This window comes from Eschrichtius robustus, chromosome 16 (genome assembly GCF_028021215.1).
Source record: "Eschrichtius robustus isolate mEscRob2 chromosome 16, mEscRob2.pri, whole genome shotgun sequence".
NCBI classification, from domain to species: domain Eukaryota; kingdom Metazoa; phylum Chordata; class Mammalia; order Artiodactyla; family Eschrichtiidae; genus Eschrichtius; species Eschrichtius robustus.
In genome coordinates this window covers 62,536,923-62,554,638 of record NC_090839.1, presented here as the reverse complement: position 1 = coordinate 62,554,638, position 17,716 = coordinate 62,536,923, and the positions used below count along the sequence as shown (strand labels likewise).

The window sequence follows — 17,716 nt, the reverse complement described above, 5'->3', positions numbered from 1 at the left end:
ACACATGTGTGAGTATGTGTAGGTGTAAGCGTATGTGTGTTTGAAGGTGTAGATGTATATGTTTTAGCGTGAGGGTGTGTATAGGGTGTACAAAAGAGAAATCAAAAAAGGGATAGAAAGAGAGAGAGGAGAGAGTGTTTTGAGGTTGATGGGACCTATACTGTAGGGTCCATTAATGTAAGAGGAGTCTGATTGGTTCTGTGAGCAGTATGAGTCATGGAAGGATTTGAGTAGAGGTGGATCTATGATCTTGGTGTTTAGATATACGCTTTTAGGGAGTGGCTTGGGAGAGAACAGTTGTGAGGTGATTTTAACTGTCTTTTGTAAGCATTTCATGAATAGATCAAATACGATCAAGCACTCATACCTCTTTGAAAGGAGAGTCACAAACATCTATTAACCTCGTTTCTTCCAGCCTCTTGCAGCCTCTGTGACATCGCTATGGATTTAACCAGACCTTAAGGGATGAATATTAACTTATGACAGTTTCTGGAGATGAAATTATCTTTGCTCTGAGAAAATATTGGCTGAACGTTTTGATAAGTAATCACTGCGCTGTCACAAAACACTTCCTAGGAGCTGAAGAGGAATTCGCTTTCTAAAAGCGCAGCATTTAAATTTTATTAATAAGAACAGATAAAAAAATCATTGCAAAGTTAATTTCCCCTTTCTACATTTCTTTTAACAAAATCACTTTTCTCCATTAGCAGTCAATTATTTTTCTTTGTTCTCAAAACTTCAGTTTATTTGCTGAAAACATTTAAAGGTTTATCACCAAAATTCAGTTTATTTTGAAGGTAAAGATTTTTTTTCTTCTCCCACACAGCCTAGTTGGGGGAATCTGGGACTGTTTTCAAGTCCAAAATTCATGATAGAGATAAAAATCATCTGCCCACACCTTCTTCTTGTGTATAGGGTGTTTATAAGAATTAAAATAGTGCTAAGAATAGTGCCTAATAATCTCTGGACCTAGAGATTATCGTACTAAATGAAGTCAAGTCAGACAGAGAAAGACAGATATATGATGTCACTTATATGTGGAATCTAAAAAAAAATGATACAAATGAACTTATTTACAAGACAGAAATAGACTCATAGACATAGAAAAGAAATTTATGGTTACCCAAAGGGAAAGAGAGGGAGGGATAAATTAGGAGTTTGGGATTAGCAGATACAAACCACTGTCATCTAATGTTACATACTCTGCTAAGTGTGGTGTGTTCATTCATTCCATCAATACCTATCCAGCTGTGCCAGGCCCTGAGTTAGAAGCTGTGGGCATAGAAACCAACTATTATACATATATATTAATATATATAATACTATATATATATATATATATATATATATATATATATATATATATATATATATATATATATATATATATCCCTGCTAGGCTGAGGAATCACAATCTAATGAGTGAAACATATACACAAACACATAGGTTGTTGAGGTATAATATTGTTAAGCAAATGAAAATTAGGTATTTAAATCAAATCAAGGATTTGTGAATGAAATGTTATGATGTCTGAGATTTCCTTCAGTATAATATGGGAGGAGTGGTTGGGAGTATAAATGAAACAAGATTGGCCATGAGTTAGTCATTAATGAAGCTAGATAATGGGAAAATGGAGATACATTCTAGTATTTTACTTTTGTATGAGTTAACATTTTTCCATAATAAAAAAAGAAAAAAAAAGAATGGAGGGGGCAAGAAGCTTCCACTTTTGGGCAAGTTATATATGGACCCATGTTCATGATGATTTCTTCATTTCTTTTTCCATTCTGGATAACGGACTAGATTAACTCTTAACGGCAAATTTCAGCTCCTTAACTGGACCTGCAAGGCTTTGCATCCTCTGGCCCCTGCCAGCCTGCAGGGCTCTTCCTTCCTCTGTTCCCTCTATCCCCTCATCAACTCATCTTGGATTTCCAGTCTCAGCTTAAGTGCAACCTCTTGGGGAAGACTTCTGTGATTTCTTTCCCCCTTTTTCCGGTCTTAGACCCGCATTTTATTTCTTCCTCCAAGTTTGTATGATGTATGTTTTTATGTGGTTATTTGACTCATGTTTGTCTTCCCAATTAGCATAAAAATTCCTTGCAAGTAAAAATTGTGCTGCTTGCACTACAGTACCCTTAGTGCCTAGCACAGTGCTTGGCACCTGGTAGCCACTCAGTAAATATTTATGGAGTAAACGAATCTCTATTAAGCCTGTCTACAGACTCCAGACTCAGTTATAGTGCTTTGTAAATAGGAACATAGGAGGGGAAAGCGAAGGATGTCTGTTTCTCCCCTATCTGGTATATAAAATCCTGGAGTTGAGATTTTTGGCATTTGGAACAGGAGCCTATCAGCCTCAGAGAAGGAGGTAAGAGCTCTCAGGATCTAGGGCAATGTTTACACAGAAGCTTCAGCTCCTAATCAAGTTTTCCCACCCACCACTTGCTTCCACCCTCCTTGGCTGACCCATGGGTGCTTACTTAGACGTGTTGGGAAGGGAGAGAGGAACTTAGAGGAGATTTAGGAAATTATTGCACTCTGGGAACTCATAAACCTTTGCAGCCTCTCTCTCCATGAGTCAGCCTTGGGCTGGAACCTTTGCCTGCCTCCCATGGTGTAGGGTATGTGACATGGTCAGTGACATCACCAAAGATTCTGCTGGCTAAACGGGCTTTGCCTCTATTTATGTTACCTTAGGACTTTAGGAGCTGTCTCCGCAAGGAAGAAAGGGTCTTGGAGCAATAACATGATTACTGCAGATCAATTAATAGAAACACTAGTGGGAAAGCACCTTTGGATTCACATAGTTCCATGGTATAGCTCTGGATCCACCACTTACTAGCTGTGCAAGTTTGGGCAGTTTACATAATCTCTCTGTTCTTCAGTTTGCTGAACTGTGATGCTGGAATAATAATCCTTACCCCGTGGAATTTGTAAGATTAAACTAAGTGGTAATATTGGCACATTTCCTGACTACACAGACATGCTCAAAAGTGATATTGTTATAAGTATAGCATCAAATGCTGTGCTGGAGATGGGAGCAAAGTTCTCTATTACCAGGGAAGACAGGAATGCTTTTACAGATTAGGTGATATTTGAGCTATATCTTAAATGCTACCTACAATAATAAAATAATAGCAGCTGCCATGTATGTTACATGTTAAGTTCTGTGCTCAATGCTTCAAGGACATTTTTGGCTCATTCAAATCTCACTACAGTTCTGAAAGCATATCCTGTTGCAATCCACATTTTACAGATAGAGAAAGCAAAGCTCAGAGAAGTTAAGCAACTTTCCCAAGGCTGCTCAGCTAATGGGTGAAGCCAGGATTAGCACTTAGTTCTGTGTGACTCCAAAAGCCATTGTCTTACCCACTGAACTGCCCAGGCTCTTTTGAAGGCTATGTTTGAGTTTTCTAAGGGAGATGAAAAAGAAAGAGATGGGTATAACATGTTCCAAAAGGAAGAGCTTGGATATCTCTTTATCTATTTGCATGTTTATTATTATTGGCTTGGTCTTTGTCCGGCAGCCGACTGATGGTTACAACAAGGCAGGAATCATTCTGTTTTATCCCTCATTGTTCCTGGGCTGGTGTCAGCACGCACATAGCTGGTGTTCAATAAATCTATGTTGAATGAATTAAGAATTTGATGGGCTCCACATTCTCTCCAGCCTGTGTTACATCGCAGCATGAGGAGATGAACGTGTTTGCTTGACCAAATTACTCTACTGCCCTTCCTAACTTAGAAAGGAAGGTATCAGTGAAGCTGGACAGTTTTGTAATTGGCCACACGGCATGTTTCTCTACAAGCAGCAAACATTTTCCAGTCCAAATGATGATGTCATCTTCCAGAGCACTGATTGCCTTCTCTCCCGCCACCTATCACCTCTCCTGGTGTCCAGCGTGTCTGAATTCTCTTTAAGGGCCTGAGATTCATTTCTGGTGACACTTACATTACAGGAGGAGAGGTGAGTCGGTCACATCAACACAGACAAGGCTGGACTTGGCACTTAGGTCTTCAGACGAGGTATTTTCCTTGAGGTTTGTGTTACAAATCAAGCGCTGACCTGTGGTGTCGAGCAGTCGCACGTGGGAGCAGGAGGAGGAAGCAGAAAGTGCAATGCTGGGGGCAGCTTTCTCCCCGTGTGTACGCGAAGAGTGCCAATAAGCTGTCAAATAAAATTAAGGTTCAAAACATACAGCCTTCAATTTGATTTCACTGAGATGCCGACAGCTGCTCAGAGGGAACACAATCGATTCTGTTTCGACAGGTCTTGATGTACAGTAAGCAGTAAAAGTCTCCACTCTGTGCTGAATTAATAAAAACTCACCTGAATTTCAACTTAAACAGAACCATGTCTGAGCTTGAAGGGAGCGTCTCGTCTGCTCGCCCGCTCTCCCCCCCGTGTTTGTCTCTCCCGCCAGCCCTCCCTCTTTTCTGCTCTTGTTCTTCATCTTCCTCTCCCCTTGCCTCTTTTTCTCTTTCTTAGCACTTTTTAAATCTCTCTCCCTCTCACTGACTCTCTTCTATACTTAAAAGGGAGAGTTTGGAGTCCTTACTACGTGCTGGGCGCACTGCCCTGTATGCTTTTCTCGAATTGCCTTCTTTAATTCCTACGACATCCTTATAAAGTAGGTGGAACTGTGTCTATTTACAGATGAGAAAACAGATGTTCATGGTGATTAAAAGCCTGCCTGGGGCTGTACAGCTAGTAAGTGGCAGATGTGGGGATTCAAGCCTAGACCTCTGATTCTAAAAGTCCTTGCTCTTTTCATGACATTAGTGGTCCTGAGCTCTGGCAGAACATCACACTCACTTGGGGATCTCCAACGGCATCAGTGCTTAGGCACCACCCCCATATTTATTAGTCTGGGCAGAGTCCAGGGCATGGGAGCTGCCCAGTATTCTGCTTTCCCTTTGTCCCCATCTTTCTTAGCATATAAACAGAAGTGTACACTGAGGTAGGTAGCAGAAAAGCCCTGAAGGTGATGGGGTTCCTCTCCCATACCTCTTACGGGGGAGGACTCACCTCTCTGGAAGCCAGTGGTGCAGGAAAGCACAGGTGTGTCTTTCTCTTTATACTGCAGGTGGGCAAGTGGGAGAACCAGACCCTGAGCCTGAGGCACGCCGTGTGGCCCAGGTACAAGTCCTTTTCGGACTGTGAACCAGACGACAACCATCTGAGCATCGTCACGCTGGAGGAGGCCCCCTTTGTCATCGTGGAAGACATAGACCCGCTGACTGAGACGTGTGTGAGGAACACTGTGCCGTGTCGGAAGTTCATCAAAATCAAGTGAGTCCAGGGATGCTGTCGGTCGAATGTGCCCAATCCTTTACAACAATAGCCTGTATCACTGATGACAGTGGTATCTCTACAATAATAATAGAATGTAGTATAAGATATACTCTATTATAATAGGTGCGTATAAAAATAGATTTTTTAAAAGACCTGGAACTACACCAGGTGGTTTGCATTCATTTGATTCCAACAACGGCAATACGAGGTGCATGGTTTTGCCCATTTTAAACATGATAAAAGCTGAGTTATGAGAAGATTAAGAAGCACGTTCAAAGCCACTCAGCTAGTAGATGGAAGAGGCAGAACTCAAACACTTGTCCATCTGACTCCACCACCATATTCTTAACCAGTATGGTGAATCAACCCTCCCCTTCAATCTTTCCTAGAATAATCATTTCTTTTGTATTTTTCTGGTTACTCCCTCCCCCAAACCATATCTACCACTTCCTTCCACCTCTTTTCTATTTCCAAGATCCAAACTTTTCAGAATTTTCAAAGCTTCTCTCCATTTCGGGGTCAGCATCCACCTTACAAGTGACTTTCTGATGTGCTTAAGGTGGAGCTGATCTCCTGGGGATCTCCTAGATCACCAGCAATAAACCAGCATTGCATCTAAGTCATTTCCTCTTTTATTACTATTGAAGAGGAACTGACATTTTTTATCAGATCCCCTGGTGAAGGGTTCTCCCTAATCTATAAACCCTTTGGAGATACATAAAGCTTCATGGCCAAGTCCAAGGCCCTGAATTTTGTCTTTGTAATGCAAACATAAACACAAATACCACCCTTGTGGAGGATTCACAAAAGGAAAAAGCCTACCGTTGGATAGAAATCTTTTTTTTTTCTGAGTATTTTCTGATTGCCTCCTTTCACCTGGACAATTCTTGCTTGCCCTTTAAGTCTTAAGCACTCCCTCCCCAAGCTAGGTTAGCTCTCCCTACTTCCACAGTACCCTGGCTGTGTCTCTATGTCTTAATCCGTTCAGGCTGCTATAACAAATTACCACGAGTGGGTGGCTTAAACGGCAGACATTTATTCCTCACAGTTCTGGAGGCTGGGAAGTCCACGATCAAGGTGCTGGCAGATCTGGTGTCTGATGGAGACCCTCTGGTTTGCGGACGGCTGTCTTCTCCTCACCTGGTAGAGAGCAGAGGGAGAGGAAGCAAGCTGTCCTGCTTCTTCTTATAAGGGCACTACATCCATTTAGGAGGGTTCCACCCTCGTGACCTAATTACCTCTCCAAATACCATCACACTGGGGATTAGGGTTTCAACATATGAATTTGAGGGGAACATAAACATTCAGTCCATAGCACTTTCTAGCTATCTTTCTCACTTGTTTTTATGGCTTACAGTTTGTCTGTATTTCCCCCAGAGTATTATCTGCCTAAATATAGGGAACGTGGCTTATTAATCTTTGTGTCCTCAGGGACAAGCACAGAATATGACACCCCAATGTTGATGACACTTGAACGGAGGGTGAATGGATACTTTTCCTCCCACGTTCCAAATTCCAACCTAAGTTCTCATTATACAAGATGCAAATCCCCATGGCTCAGTGCTTTGGATAAAGATAATTTTTTAAGAATATGATTGCTAAATGTATTATGAAGGTGCATTTTGGTTTGGAGAAATTTTTGTATCAATAAGCAGCATTTTTGGAGTTCAAATTCTGATGGATTATTCAGTAAATAATCATCAGCTTTTTTGGAGTCATCAGCCTCTTTGGGGTTGAAATTCTGAATAGATTAGTCAATAAATAAATACACATGAAACATAGTTTCTGTGTTAGTCACAGTGCTGGGCATGGGGGGTGCATCAGTGAACCGGGAAGGATCTTGCAGTCAAGGGGTGCACACGGTTAAAAAACTACTCAACCAATAAGGGAACAGGGCAGCTCCACATTAGGATAAACCCTGTGAAGGATCTGAATAAGATGGTGTGATAAGGGAGTCACTTGAGGTATGAGGGGCTCCTGCAGCTCACACAGGTAAGATTTAAGGTGACATGTAAAAGGGGAAAAGGAGCCAAACATGTGAAGAACTGGGGAAGAGCCACCCAGCTAGAGGAGCAGGTGCAAAGGCCCTGAGGGAGGAAAGAGATTGGCGAGTTTGGGAAACAGAAGGAAACCTAGTGCAGTACTTGGAAGTGATGAGCTGGGGGAATGACAGAAGGGGTAATGTGGGAAAGTTGTCAAAGGAGGTTTTGACTTGGGTGGGTGTTCTTTGAGCAGAACTTGGTCAGATGAAGAAAGCAGAGTGGCTGGCACAAAGCAAAGAGTATAACCCCACTGGGGCACCTCCTTTATGATAATATCTTCTCTGATTCAATAGGGCCAATCAAGTAGGGCATCTTATGCTTCACACTCAGTCATTGGAGATTAAAGTCTTTAAAATCCGAAGACTTGGAGCTGAAAACAATAGATCACCAAGTCCTGAGTCACAATGGTCTGGAGGAAATGAACCTCCAAATAAATTACTGTCTTTAAAAGAATTGACTTTTCAACTGAAGAATAGAAACAGATTAACAAGTTCAAATTCACGATTTGGGTTCCTGTGGGAGGGGGTGGCTTGCAATTTTCCTTTTCCCACTTGGTGACATGAGAATCGTACTGTGCTTCTAGGTGAAATTAAAGTCTTTGATTTACCTGAAAGCAATAGAAAATTACTAGGATCCAGTAATCCCAACATTAACACAGATTAGATCAACTGCATTTCCTAAAGGTAACATCTTTGAGGCAGGCTGATTGGTTCCAAAAAGGATTCCTGTTGGACAACATGATTGTGTTTGTTTTCTTGGTGATATTCTTTCAGGGAAAACCCTTTGTCTCTCACTTCTGGTAAATGGTGGGGTCTTGAGGGCACACATCAGTCTTCTAAAAAATCAGGTAGTAGGAAATGAGCTGAGAAATCAGACTTTTCTTCTAACCTGTTAGTTGAGTGTTAAGACGTGAAGAGAAAATTGAGGAAAAATTACCTGTTTTGATATGTAGGGATAAATGGCTATACTGCCAGTTGATCCCCTAAACTGTCAAATCGTTGGTGAAAAGAGAGGAAATATATTTTTAAGCACCTATGTGAGAGGTGCTTTAGATACCTTATTTAATATTTCCAACTATCCTGCAAGGTAAGTATCAGCCTTCTCAATGCACGAATAAGTAAACTAAGGTCTGTGAATGAAGAGACCCATCCGAGTTTCCATGCTTGTCAAGGGCAGACCCAGGATTTGAAAGCAGCTCTGTCTGACTCGCAAGGCACATCCACTGGCCACACTGGGAAATTATAGAGCCAGAGAATTGATGATTTATTGGATCCCTTTCCCCATATTTGTTTTTATGAGTCTCCCTTTCTTTTGGGTGATGGTGGAGAGCAGAGAGATTACATGGGCACCATTTCTCAGATGCCTGGGTAGTTGTCATACCCCCTCCTCCACACACACACGCACACACACACGCACACACGCACACACACACACACACACACAAGGTTTGTGATAACAACCAACAGAAGTTCCCAGTATGGTCTGTGTTTCCATAATGCCCATGATAAATTCAACTAGTTCACTTTCTTCTTGTCTTTTTCATCCTGTGTCCCCAGCATCTAAATCCATGTCTTACACAGAGTAGCTGCTCAGTGGGTGCTTGTTGGGTGAAAATGCGTCAATGACAACTGGTTAACTAGAATACACCTAGTATTAGGGGACATGGGGGGAATAATTAACTCATAAACTGGCTGAGGTTCCAGTGAGCACGTCAAAGAAGCAGATAGGTCACTATATGGCTATGACCCTGAATCTTAAACCTGGGGTATTTGTTAACTCCTTTCCACACTCTCCCAGGAATCTTGACCAGGTGAAGGAAGAGGCTGTAATAGAAGAAGGGAAGGAGCAGACAGTGAAATAGCTGCAAATGGAAAGAGGTGGTAAAGAGGCATCGATGCATGGCCTATGGTGGCCAAAAAGAAAAAGAGGGACTTTGATTTGGGCACATTTTTCAAAGAGCCACAGATACCAAGAAGAAAATCATATTTGGACATGCCATTAATTTAATGTACTTAGGACATATTTCTATCATGTTTATGGCAGTTGTAACTCCACCTTGACCCTTTCTGCTCTGGGAAACTGGTGGAGAGAGGGAAGGTCCCTACTTCCTGTTGTACTACAGAGTTAAGTCCACCAGTCATCATCTGTAAATGCATGCGGATGTGGCCTTCCACAGCCCCCCAGACTGAGGGCAGCAGAGTCTGAGCAGGTTGTCCAGCTGCAAGGCTGGAGAGTGAAGTCTCCATCGTGGTCCTGGCTGGCAGATGCAGGTTGGTTGAGCAGAGCTCAGAGACAGGATAGGAGAGAGCAATGGTGAAGACAGTGATTCAGGATAGGTGATCTGTGATCCTGAGATAAAGAAAGCATGAAAAAAGGTATCATTCTGCAACCTACTTCCATTACTCAAAGTTATATTGTCAAATCTATCCATATTCTTGGATATAGATATATACCAATGGTGCTTAATGTGTGTGTGTGTTTATCCAATTATATATGTAGTATATACTCACTGCAGATAATTTTGGGGGAAAAAAACCCTAAAAATATGAAAAAGATAAAAAACCATTTCTTACCATTCAAAAATAGCTATGCTTCACATTTCATTGTTTTTCCATCCAGATACTTCGTAAGCTCATCTGTTTTTATATAGCTATGACTACTCTGTATGTATCACTATGTAACCTACTTTTATCATAAGATATGGAAATGCAAGTATTTTCCTATTATCCTGTTAGATTTCCATAAACATAATTTTAGTGCTTAGATAACAATTCAGTATGTAGATGTGTCAACAATGGAATATTGAGGCAGCACATGTCCTATGAAATACGAGACTCAGTATCTGAGCATGGTACTAAATGGATGCCCCAGGGCAAGGTGGAACCAAGTGCATTGCCCAGAGAGGTCTTGATCTTCCTGCAGCAGTTGTTTAAATAGTTTTTGTTGTCACTTGGGAAGACCCCTGTTTCCTTCCCTTTTAAAAGAATTTCTGGTTTTTCTGAGTGTCCTTTGAGTATGACTTTGTCAAGTAAATAAAGCAAAGTGGCTGGCACAAAGCAACGAATGTAACCTTGGTAGATTATGATAGGTTTTAAGACAGCAATGCCCTCTGTATTTTAATAGGGGTTTTTCCTGATCAAGGACATTGCTATTTAATAGTGTCACCTTTTACACTTCCTCCACGTAGGTAGGGAGGGAAAATGTTATGAATGAGCCTTCAGTTGCAAGATGACTCGATCAAGAGACATTAAGTCCACAGACTCAGGCACAGAGTAGACCCCAGGTCTCCTGATTTTTAGCTGATAATTCTTAGTTTTCCTCAGCAAGGAGAGTATCTTTCCTAAGTAAGTAAGGCATCCTTTCTTCTTCCCTTTGGTTGCCAACCTCTATTTTCAGTGAAAGGATAAAGCAAAACTCTCCTTGCTCTGAGAATTTCACATCTTCCTCTCCTCCATTTTCCAATAAGTTTTTGTAATTCAGTTTAGATTAGATGACTAAACTCAGATCTAAAGAGGTTGTATGTGTTATAAGCTTCAAAAAAATAAGAGGTAGTAACTCTCATCTGCATAATGGGGATGTGAATACTACCTAATTTAGAAAAATGTTGTGAAGATTAATCCAACAATTAGTATAAAGCATTTATCACAGTGCATAGCAAATAGTAATTACTCAAGAAATGTTACCTGTTGTCATGATTACTGTCATAATTAAGAACACTTTCTACTTTTGCTGTCATAAACTCACTGAACGTCCTTGTAAAAGCCGCTTCCACATTTGGGGCCTCAGTTTCCCATGTGAAAAATAATAGAAGAGTGTAGATAATGACTATGAACACATTTTCCGGTACTAATACTCTACCATCTTGGGATTTTCTCTACAGCAATTCAACCAATGAGGGCATGAATGTTAAAAAATGCTGCAAGGGGTTCTGCATTGATATCCTAAAGAAGCTTTCGAGAACAGTGAAGTTTACCTATGACCTTTACCTGGTGACTAATGGGAAGCATGGCAAGAAAGTTAACAATGTGTGGAATGGAATGATTGGTGAGGTAAGTTATCTTTTCATCCCAAGGGCCCTCATTCAGACTTAGGGCCCAAGGTCCTCAGGGAGGGTGGGAAGGATAAGTAAAGGGGCGGTTCTTTTTTTTTGCCTTGTGTCCAGGTGGTGTATCAACGGGCAGTCATGGCAGTTGGCTCACTCACCATCAACGAGGAACGTTCTGAAGTGGTGGACTTCTCTGTGCCCTTTGTGGAGACGGGAATCAGTGTCATGGTTTCCAGAAGCAATGGCACTGTATCACCTTCTGCTTTTCTAGGTATGTGAACTTCGCAGTCACTATTGCTTTCCTACGAGGAATTATAGGTATTTTGTCTTGTTTGCTCGAAAGACAGGACCAGATAGGACCTAGTTCAGTTCTAGGTAACCACGTCAGCATATTGAAAGCATGTTGCATTTGAATTACCCCAATTTTCCCCCAGTTAACATCTTTCATTTATCTTTAACTTGGAAATAGCTGCTAAAAATACAATCACATATTCAGATACCGCCCTTGATAGTGTAGAATATAGATTAGTAGATATATTGCTTAGAGCCTTGAAAGCATTTAAAAAATAAACCTGTCTGTCCACAGTTAATTTAAATCAGCTCGTAAACTTTTATTTAGCAGCCACGTACCCATCCTCCGTCCCTCACTAGAATGACAGTCATTTATTTACTGGATGTAAGAGTAAAAATAATGATGACTGTGCAGTGATTTATACCAGTACTCTGATAAACAACACAGAAGCAGTCTGAAGAGGATACACTGTTTTAAAATTAATGGAATCATATTTTAAATGTGACTATCCTTTAAGCTGAATGGTTTATAAGAGAAGAAATTCTTCTTACTCTCCTTTTAACTGTTTCCTAGATTTATGTTTTTACACAAAAGGTTTTTATTTTTTAAAGCCAGGTAGTTCTGGTTTTTTCTATCATCTGGTTTTCTTGAGCACCTATGCATTAGGTAGCTTGGCTGGTGTAGCTGAAACTGCATGGAACATAGCCAAGCATTTTTCATTTTTTCTTTAAAGGAAATCATTGTGTTGAGCGTTTTGTCATCATAAATAGTTTTTGATAGTGACTGTCTTGAAGATCATGGGATTCAGATTAACTTCCCCTTGGCATTCCCATGTCAGTGGGTTTGTCCCAAACTGGGGAGGTTAAGACAAACGTTGACCCCTAGAAGGAAACTGCAGGAGAGAGTGAAAACAGTTAGATTAGTGTCAACTGAATTTCTTACATTTTTCCAAAGACAAAAAAACTTTATTTATTAGAGAACTAAAACTGCAGACTAGGGCCCATCTGTGGATGCCAGCTCCAAGCCCATAGCCTTACTCTTCCACTGTCTTCATTTATATGTGGTGTTAACATCCAGTGAAGCGTTCTATGCTTCATTCTCATGAGTGAAATGTTGACTAACAGGATTTTGGATACCGCCTTACTCACAGAGACGTATGGATGTACTGTTTTCATTTTCGATAATCCATTTAAGCTGTTGAAATGCTTACGACTCACTGGATTTGATTTTGCACTCGTTTCAATTTTTGTAACCTTTGTTGGAGTAACGTGGACCTTGACAAAGACACACCTCACTATGTTCCTTCTGTGCCTGTGTCTGATATGGATAATGATGCCCATATCTTCATAAGGGAGCCTCACTGGATCACGAAAAATACTGCTTACTGATATTGACAACACAAGCAGAATGTTAATAATTATTGGATATACTCTCACTCATAGTCACTCCTAATCGTCTTTTTCCCCATTCCCTATTGGAACCTTTAACAGAGATCTTTGGTCCTAGAGGTTGGAGGAAGGGAGTTCGTGGAAGAAATGGAAAGAGAAAGTTGTCCACTTATCTTCTTAGTGAGCTAGAGAGAACTTTTCGTCCAGTTCAATCAAAGAGGAAAAATATATCCATTGACTTGTCTCATAAATATGAGTCACTGATACTGAATCTGGCCTCAACCCAGTTTCCCTAGATTTTTATCTTATCTGCATTACTAGAACATTTCCATAAAAGTCAAGTAGTTTTGCTAAATTTAGCTAAACCTCTTTCCCCCTACTCTTCCTACTGTATCTTTAAGAATAAAATAAATTGTAGCCAGAGGGAGCTATTTTCAAAGCTGTTTTTACACAGAAGGCTTAATATTTTTCCTAGTCACTAAATTACATCCCTATTCGATTGACTCTGCACCCCCTTATTTACAGTCATTATCTGCAGGTTTTGAAAGTCATAATGAACCATGCTAAGCTACATTTTTCCATTCATTGGCTCAGTCATCTGGAAGAGCCAAACATTCAAAATCTGATTGCATTGCTCTTCATTATTTCCTATTCTCTCTCCTTCGCAAAATCCATGAACTCACATCGGAAACACTTGCAGGTAGTGCCTCTGAGCTTTTGTGTAAAAATGTAACCAGTGACTCTTCAAGGACAGAGATGATGTCTCTGGCAATGTTTCCATTCAGTTAATTCTTAAGACTTTCCAAGTAGGTTGGAGTCTTTGATCCAAAGAAATGCTGAGCTGGAGTCTCTTCTAGATTAAAGTTCCTTCATGGACAGATGTTGAATCTGTTGAATCTGTCCAGTAGAGGATGTAATCCAGAGCTATCTAAAATATTTCTGGGTCACATCTTAGACACTACAGACAGTAGCTCTTCATTGTTCTAATGACTTTCTTTGTTGTGGGGTGTGTGTGTGTGTGTGTGTGTGTGTGTGTGTGTGTGGTGTCTGGGAATAGCCATCCTTCATGGCACTCATAGGTACCTAACTTAACTAAAACCAGAATACCACAGCAGAATGTCTCTGCCATCCTCACAAGTCAAGGGACAGATGTTGTCACTTTGAAGTGAGAAAACATCTGGGATCAGTTTCTTGATCAGTTTCCATCTGATTTTCTGACCAGTTAGTGACTAGGACACATCAAGTGCCCAGTGAAGTCCACTGAAGGCTTACAGATTCTGACATGTGAGTACAAGAATTCAGTAAGGATTTCCCCTAATATTTTTAATAATGTCATCATAACCTGCAGGGAAAAGGAGTTATCAGATTAATAAGTGTGCGTGTTTTAAACTAGGACGCCTTTTTCAGGACCCTGGACAGCACACCACCACCACCACCAATTCTGGCTTTAACCACAGAACCAAGCAGCTATTCCATTTAATTTATTATGTGTATGCAGTGTGCAAAGCACACCACCAAATACTTTACATGTGTATGCTCCTTTACTCATTACAATGATCCTCCTCTGCTGAGACACGCTATGCCATCAGCACATCCAACTTGGAGAATTACTTTAACATCTCTATTTTTGAATATTAAGTAATTTTTAATCTCCTAATTATTAATTTCTTTCTCCTGGATACACCTTATTACCAAATTGCTGTGATTTCAGGGACACGATATTGTTTGTACTCAAGTTAAATTTAACTAAGATAAATTTCAGTTTTAGTCTCTTCGGTTTCTTTGAGCTCATCTTGGCTTATTTAAGTCAAGTAAGTTGTCTTGGTACCTGTTGCTTCTTAAAGTATTTGCACTATCAAAACTGCATTACAAAGTATTCCTTCAGGTTTTAAAATTATCCAATATCATTAAAGCTTCAGACATATTAGTTCCTTATTATATATTAAGCTCATTACATTGGAATTTGTGTTGAACTCTAGCTGTGTTAGGTAGTCACAGACTTTAATAAAAAGGTGGCCTGCTATCAGCCTAGTTCTTTATTATTATTACTAGCTTCATCAGAAAAAAAAACAATTTAAAAATAATAAAATGTGTACTATTCGAGAGGTATTATTGGGCTTCTTATATTTTATTCTTAGAAAATGTTTGCTCATGATGAAAAGGATTATAAGTTCATTGGCGTCCAAGCGCAGTTTCTTCCCAATGATGCAATCAGGTGGAGCTATGTTCATTTAAAAAATTTTAGCCTCTGTTGATTTTCTAGCAAATCTATGTCATACATGGATAAAATGTCTCCTTTCGGCTCACTTTCATGTCCTCAATCAGTTTGAATAAAAATGTTAGTTTGTTTTACATAGTATCTCTTACCTTTCTAAAGTGATCTAAGATTTAGGACCTTGTGTCTTGGCCTGCCCTTCTGAGACACCCACATGAAAATGAACTGATGAAAGCTATTTTTAGGGGAAATAACCATCTATCCATCTACTACTTCATTGCCTCTATCTTTAAACGATGCGTTTTCATTGAATTCTCGTGTGAATGTAATATCCTCAAATGACTTTTCAATTGCGTTTAACCATTACCAACCTCAACCAGATTTTTAAATTGTAGGGATCTCATCTGTCCGAAGCAGAAGGTGAAATGGAGAGAGTGGTAGTATTTGGGGGCAGACTATGACATTCCAATACTCCTGTCAATCCCACGATTTTACGATCCTTTTCTACCAGGTTATAATTCTCCCTTTACTTCTAGAATTCCTGCACGTCCTCCCTCCAGCATGTTAAGATGAAAATGAAAATAAAAATAAAACTCATGCTGATTTGCAGGTGCCTTATGTTTGACTCTTTGAATCTAGTCTTGTTTCTCTTTAGCTTTGGTCCCCTGGATGATTCTGTAATTCCAGAGGACCCTGTAGCCTCTTTGTTTGCATTTTAACTTTCTCCCTTGGTCTTATCATTATATTTTGTTTTTATTATCCTTGACCTGATTTGTCAAATGTCATATGCTTTTCTCTGTTTTTATCCTATGATGTGCATTCTTATAAAATACCTCAAATATTTTGTAGAAGAGAGAATGATTTAAACGCATGAGTAAACAATGAGTAGCTTCTTTTGAATGATCAGAGTCACATCAGAGTGGGTCTCTCAGTGAGCCTGCAAATGGACCTCCGGGCTCCCTGCTGGCCCTGGTTGTGAGCGGGCGCTGACTGACCGCGCTTCCGCCCTCTGGCTGTTTCTCCGCAGAGCCCTTCAGCGCCTCCGTCTGGGTGATGATGTTTGTAATGCTGCTCCTTGTCTCCGCCGTAGCTGTCTTCGTGTTTGAGTACTTCAGTCCTGTTGGATACAGCAGGAACTTAGCCGAAGGGAAAGGTGAGGCTGGCTTCGTAAGCATCATTCAGAGTCAATGCTATTTAATGTGCTCTCAATGAAGAGTTCAGATCTAGAACACATTCTCCTATATTGCCTTGCTATACCATCGTCTAAATCACGCTGGTCATTGATATTACTTGCAGTGCCATACAAGTATGGGTTATTCCCTTCTACTGACAAGAAGGATAAAACTTAAAAATGAGACATTTTAATCTTGCCATAATGTGGAGTCAATAGTTAAGTGAAAAACTACTGATATTTGCTGAGAAAGCATATTTGGAAAAGTTTTCTGGCAGTTTTCAAAATGTGCATCAAAACAAATGTTAAAACTACTAGTGAGTCTCAGCTTCAGTCTATGCAAAGAAAGTGGTTTTATGGAATCTAGGTTAAGAACATTCTCCAAACTACCAAATCATGCTCACATTCGTTTGATGATAAATATAATGATAAAATGGTGACTTTCCCCAAACAGTTACATTTTCCTCTTGACAGTGCCTGACCTTAGTGCATCGTACTTGATAAAGTGGCAATCAGTAAGTAGAAAATTGAATTGGGATGCATTCATTGGCCGTAAGTTTTTAAGAGGCTCCCACACGAACCACATACATAAACACATTACACAATTTTGAGTGAATTTTTCTCAATGCACAACACATTCTAAGTAGAGGGTATCAGAAGGGTGCCAGGACGAAATCTCTTTCCTGAAAAATGACTTTAGATGGTGGAAGACAGCAGATCTTCAAGGTACAGTTATTCAAAAACAAGGCACTTTAATTTGCCATATGTTCTTTCTGCTTGGAAGATTCAATATTGGAAAGAGCCAGCAGGTCATGGGGATCTATTGGGAACTTAGTTTTACTGAAATTCTCCCGCTTCTTAACCACTGAAGAGCGGTGGTTACCACATAAACCACCTGCTGTCAACCAAACGTAGTTAAAATGCCACAAGTAATCATGTTGTGTTTAAGTGGGAGAGTTGCCAGCATTTCACTAAATGGGAAATGTAATTAACTAGTAAGAAGCTTTCCAACAGAGTGGGTCCTGAGGCAATGTTCTATGGGTGATCATACCGCAGGAGAGTAGATATTTACGTTTGCAAAACCAGAGTTTGTGGTGTTTGTGAATTCGTGCATTTATTTGATGAATATTTCCGGAGTACCTGGTACCGGAGCAGGGGTTTAACGTGGTAAATGGGATGGAGATTTCCTCATCCTTGGGCAACTGAGAATTTAGTTGTGGAGACAACACGTAAACATATAAATGAATAATCACAGATTGTAAT

The 17,716-nt window shown here is 40.2% G+C and overlaps 1 protein-coding gene across 2 annotated transcripts in view; it reads left to right on the top strand.

Annotated features, from left to right (window-relative positions):
* The window catches only part of GRIN2A (glutamate ionotropic receptor NMDA type subunit 2A), a 365,558-nt gene that overhangs the window by 275,511 nt on the left and 72,331 nt on the right, over window positions 1-17,716 (top strand). For both annotated transcript variants that reach the window (XM_068566045.1, XM_068566046.1), the window contains exons 4-7: window positions 5,092-5,297; window positions 11,223-11,391; window positions 11,505-11,658; window positions 16,310-16,435. In XM_068566045.1, coding sequence (XP_068422146.1) covers window positions 5,092-5,297; window positions 11,223-11,391; window positions 11,505-11,658; window positions 16,310-16,435 — 655 coding nt within the window. The remainder of the gene's footprint in view (window positions 1-5,091; window positions 5,298-11,222; window positions 11,392-11,504; window positions 11,659-16,309; window positions 16,436-17,716) is intronic.